The sequence below is a fragment of the Galeopterus variegatus genome, unplaced genomic scaffold (assembly GCF_000696425.1).
Source record: "Galeopterus variegatus unplaced genomic scaffold, G_variegatus-3.0.2 Scaffold8759, whole genome shotgun sequence".
Classification (NCBI taxonomy): Eukaryota; Metazoa; Chordata; class Mammalia; order Dermoptera; family Cynocephalidae; genus Galeopterus; species Galeopterus variegatus.
This window is the reverse complement of record NW_007734870.1, coordinates 56,563-61,326: the sequence shown is the minus strand read 5'-3', so window position 1 is coordinate 61,326 and position 4,764 is coordinate 56,563. Positions and strand designations below refer to the sequence as shown.

The following is a 4,764-nucleotide window of genomic DNA, read 5'->3' as shown; positions in this document are numbered from 1 at the left end:
CACCTGCGCGCCGATGGAGCTGGACCACAGGACGAGCGGCGGCCTCCACGCCTACCCGGGGCCGCGGGGCGGGCCGGTGGCCAAGCCCAACGTGATCCTGCAGATCGGTAAGTGCCGGGCCGAGATGCTGGAGCACGTGCGGAGGACCCACCGGCACCTGCTGACCGAGGTGTCCAAGCAGGTGGAGCGCGAGCTGAAGGGGCTGCACAGGTCGGTGGGCAAGCTGGAGAACAACCTGGACGGCTACGTGCCCACGGGGGACTCGCAGCGCTGGAAGAGGTCCATCAAAGCCTGCCTGTGCCGCTGCCAGGAGACCATCGCCAACCTGGAGCGCTGGGTCAAGCGCGAGATGCACGTGTGGCGGGAGGTCTTCTACCGGCTGGAGAGGTGGGCCGACCGCCTGGAGTCCATGGGCGGCAAGTACCCTGTGGGCAGTGAGCCGGCCCGCCACACCGTCTCCGTGGGTGTGGGGGGTCCCGAGAGCTACGGCCAGGAGGCTGATGGCTATGACTACACGGTCAGCCCCTATGCCATCACCCCGCCACCTGCCGCCGGTGAGCTGCCCGGGCAGGAGCCGGATGAGGCCCAGCAGTACCAGCCATGGGCACCGGGTGAGGACGGGCAGCCGAGCCCTGGCGTGGACACGCAGATCTTCGAGGACCCTCGGGAGTTCCTGAGCCACCTGGAAGAATACCTGCGACAGGTGGGCGGCTCCGAGGAGTACTGGCTGTCGCAGATCCAGAACCACATGAACGGGCCGGCCAAGAAGTGGTGGGAGTTCAAGCAGGGCTCAGTGAGGAACTGGGTGGAGTTCAAGAAGGAGTTCCTGCAGTACAGCGAGGGCACTCTGTCCCGCGAGGCTATCCAGCGCGAGCTGGACCTGCCACAGAAGCAGGGCGAGCCGCTGGACCAGTTCCTGTGGCGCAAGCGGGACCTGTACCAGACGCTCTATGTGGATGCCGACGAGGAGGAGATCATCCAGTACGTGGTGGGCACCCTGCAGCCCAAGCTGAAGCGCTTTCTGCGCCACCCGCTGCCCAAGACCCTGGAGCAGCTCATCCAGAGGGGCATGGAGGTGCAGGATGGCCTAGAGCAGGCAGCTGAGCCTGCTGGTCCCCAACCCCCCACTGAGGACGAGGCCGAGGCCCTCACGCCCGCCCTCACCAATGAGTCTGTAGCCAGTGACCGGACCCAGCCCGAATAGAGGGCAGCCCGGAGCCCCCAGCCTGTCTGCCACACCTAGTCTGTGGCCTTGCCAACAAGGACTTTGAGCTGGGGCCGACTTCTGCAGGGGGAAGCCCTTGTCCACCTGGGCATCCCACTCGGCCTCCTGGCCTGACTCACATAGACATGTGCCATCCAGATGCAGGCAACACCACGGACAGCCCTGGAGCCCCTCTCCCCTGCAGGGCTCCTACCTGTCACCCTCTCCTCCGTCTGTCTTCCCTGGCCCTGGGCCTCACCCTCCACACTTTCAGGCCGTGACAGAAAGTCTCCAACTTCCTCATTCTGTTCCAACGTCCAGGCCCTCTGGGCACTCAGAAAACCAAATGTCCAGATGGCATGGACCACTGGCACCAACCTCATGGGGTGGGGCACCCAGAGCTGAAGCAAAGGCAGCACCAGTGCCAAGGGAACCTCAACTTCCGGGGATGCTGCCCTCTCCTGGCAGTCACCACAGAGCCAGCTGGCACCCCACCGCCTCCTAGGGCTGCTGGCCAGCCTCGGGCAGCAGGATTCCCTCCTCCCAGGAGAGAACCGAAGTCTTAAATGCAGCAGCAGCAGCAGACCTGACGTCCTGGTGCCTCCTGGCCCCTCAGGTGAGCCCTGCCCCTGTGGCACCACCCATGAGGGGGCATCCTAGAGTGGGGAAGGCCAAGGCCCAGATTCCATTTTCCGGGTGAGCTCCCAAGGCTCAGAGGTGTCCCTGGCAAGTTAGCTGCAAGCAAGTGGTGGGGGTGGCATTGTGGGGAGCGGGAGGCAGGGCTGGGGGAGTTTGCTGAACAAGCTCTCACATGGACCCCGCACTCTCTCCCCAGCACCAGTGATTCACGCCAGCCTGGAGAAGGATCAGAGCTCAGCTCGATGACTCACCGTGGCAGGCGGAGGGTCCCAGAGGGGCTGAGTCCTTAAATCCGGCTGAGGCAGCAGCCGGTGCCCTCAGAGCCAGGAGAGTGACAATAGGTAAGGAGATTCATCCCTCCCACCCAAGCCCCGTCCCTCAGCCCACCTGACAGGGAGTGAGCTCCTCCTCTGGCCCCTAGGCCCTCGGCAACGGTCCAGTCTTCTGGGCCAGCTGAGAGGCTCCAACAGGATCCTGGGGGCTTCAGCCCTGGGAGAGCACCCCATTGTCCATCCGTCCCCAGATCCTGTCTGTGGAGCCCTGGCTGCTGTCCCAGCACTGTCCCTGACTGGCATGTTCCCTCCTCTTTCTTCCAGGTCTCAAGGCTCCCACGAAGTCTTCGCTGCTGCGCCTGGCACGCCCTCCACTCCCAAGCTGCCCGCACAGGAGAAGTCCTGGGACAGCCCAGGGGGGCTGCAGAGAGCTGGTGGTGAAGACGGGCCAGCTGAGGGCCAGGGCCTGCCTCTATGCCCGCCCCGCTGGCTGCCCACTAGCTGCCCCCAGAGCCACTGCAGCTGCAGTCAGGGGTCGACTACTCTGAGCTGTGCTCCCTCCCCGCACAGGAGACCTGCTTGCTGCATGGCCATGGTCTCCCGCCAGAGCCTTTCATGAGCCCTGAGCCTGGGGCCACAGCCCCTGCCCTGCGTGGTGGCCCCATGCCCAGCCCAGGAGATCCCCAAGCCCCTGCTCCGGGGCTGTTCCAGGCACTGTGTCTCACCCTGCCATTGCCCAGGCCTTGGCCCCACTCCATCCCCCAGCACCAACACCCTGGTGCTGGCGGCCTCTCGCATCTGCAGCCCGAGCAGGCCCCGGTTGGAGATTCCTCCTTCTGCCTTGGTCACTGGGGTTTCCAGACTCTGGGAGGCCAGCTCTGCAGAAAGCTCTGACAGATCCTCCACTCCACACCCCTGCCAGCCCCACAGATTTTATTTTTGCACATAAGCCATAACCCATACTCATAGGCTGGCACAGGCTGCAGAGAGGCCCTGGGCCTGGGGAGACCCCAGGGACCTCGAGAGGGTGTGGCCACTCCCCCCTACCCCAGATCAGGCCTTGAATGTCCGGCCAGGCCCTGTGTACCCCTGCCTTCTTACCCTGAAGACAGACTCCTTTTGTAAGATTTTGTTAATAAAACATAAAACATTTTGGAGTGTTTGTGCTGCTGTTTCTCCATGTGCTTAGGCTGGGCTGGAGTGGAGCTGCAGAGGGAGCCCCATGGATGCTGAAGAGGGAGCCCCATGGATGCAGCGAGACGCCTCTGGCAGCCTGGGGAACACTGCCCCATCAGCCTGCAAGGCAGCCTCAGTCGGGGTCCTGGGCATTAGGGTCTTTTCCCCCACAGAGGCCAGCCCTGTATCCCCCAGGCCTGAGGTAGCCAGTGACGGGAGAGCTGCCTGGGGAGCCCTGTAGGTCTTCCCACTGGGGTGGGGTGTGCAGGAGACTCTACTACCAGGGTTTGGCCACACAGCCTTCTCAGGCCCTGGAGCCAGCTGGCCAGTGTGGCCAGCTGGCCAGTCCTGGCTGCAGGATCATGAACTCGGTCTCTTGAGCCTTAGAGTCTGCAAAACAAGGTGAACCCAGTACTGTCCATGCTTGGGCTCAGGAGCTCAGAAATGAGGGTGACTATTGTAAATGCGCTTGCTTTCTTGATTTCTTTTTCTGCTAGTTCATTATTGGAATGTAAAACCACTAGTGATTGTTACGAGTTAATTTTGTGTCCTGCAACTTTACTGAAATTGTTTATCAACTCTAAGAGTTTTTTGGTAGCCTTTAGGTTTATCTATATATAGGATTGTGTCATCTGCAAACAAGGACAGTTTGACTTCATCTTTTCCAATCTGGATGACCTTTATTTCGTTCTCTTGCCTGATTGCTCTGGCTAGTACTTCCAACACTATGTTGCTATTCAATAGGAGTGGTGATGGTGAGCATCCTTGTCCTTTTCCTGTTCTTAAGGGAAAAGCTTTCAGCTTTTCCCCGTTCAGGATGATATTGGCAGTGGGTTTGTGTTACGTTTTGTAAACATGAATATACTGATTATCCTGATTTGATCATGTTCTTAAGGGAAAAGCTTTCAGCTTTTCCCCGTTCAGGATGATATTGGCAGTGGGTTTGTATTACGTTTTGTAAACATGAGTATACTGATTATCCTGATTTGATCGCCACATTTTGTACATGTGTATTGATATTCAAATCTGTACCTTACAAATATATAGAATCAATTATGTTTCCAAAAAAATAAATGTTGAGGGTAATTCGATGTCCTGTGGGACGTAGACCCACCTGTCTTCCTGGACGACACCAGATTCCCAAGGGGCAGGGGCAGAGAGGGGGCTGGGAGGGGCTTGGGCCGCTGTATCAGTCAGTGTTGATGAGACCGAGAGGAGACAGACCCTGAGCGATTCAGCGAAAGCAACCGTCTTACTCGACTAGGAGCTCACTAGGCCAGTCCAAAATCCACAGGGCAGGCCGGAGCTCTGGGGCAGGGGCTGCAGGTGGCGTGCACAGGTGTGGGGGTGCCAATGGGAAGTCTCAGCCCCATTCTTACGCTCTTAAGGCCTTTCACTGACAGAATCAGGCCCAGCCAGGTGGTCAGGATGTGTTTCCTTAAAGTCAATAGACTATGGCTTTGGTTCCAAGTC

At 59.5% G+C, this 4,764-nt stretch overlaps 1 protein-coding gene across 1 annotated transcript; it reads left to right on the top strand.

The window, feature by feature from the left end:
* Nucleotides 1–7: 7 nt before the first annotated feature.
* On the top strand, nt 8–3,267 carry ARC (activity-regulated cytoskeleton-associated protein). Its single transcript, XM_008593139.1, has 3 exons — nt 8–1,820; nt 2,040–2,184; nt 2,440–3,267. The coding sequence occupies exon 1, from the start codon at nt 14–16 to the stop codon at nt 1,202–1,204; it is 1,191 nt and encodes a 396-aa protein (XP_008591361.1). The 5' UTR covers nt 8–13; the 3' UTR covers nt 1,205–1,820; nt 2,040–2,184; nt 2,440–3,267.
* The last annotated feature ends 1,497 nt before the right edge of the window (nt 3,268–4,764 follow it).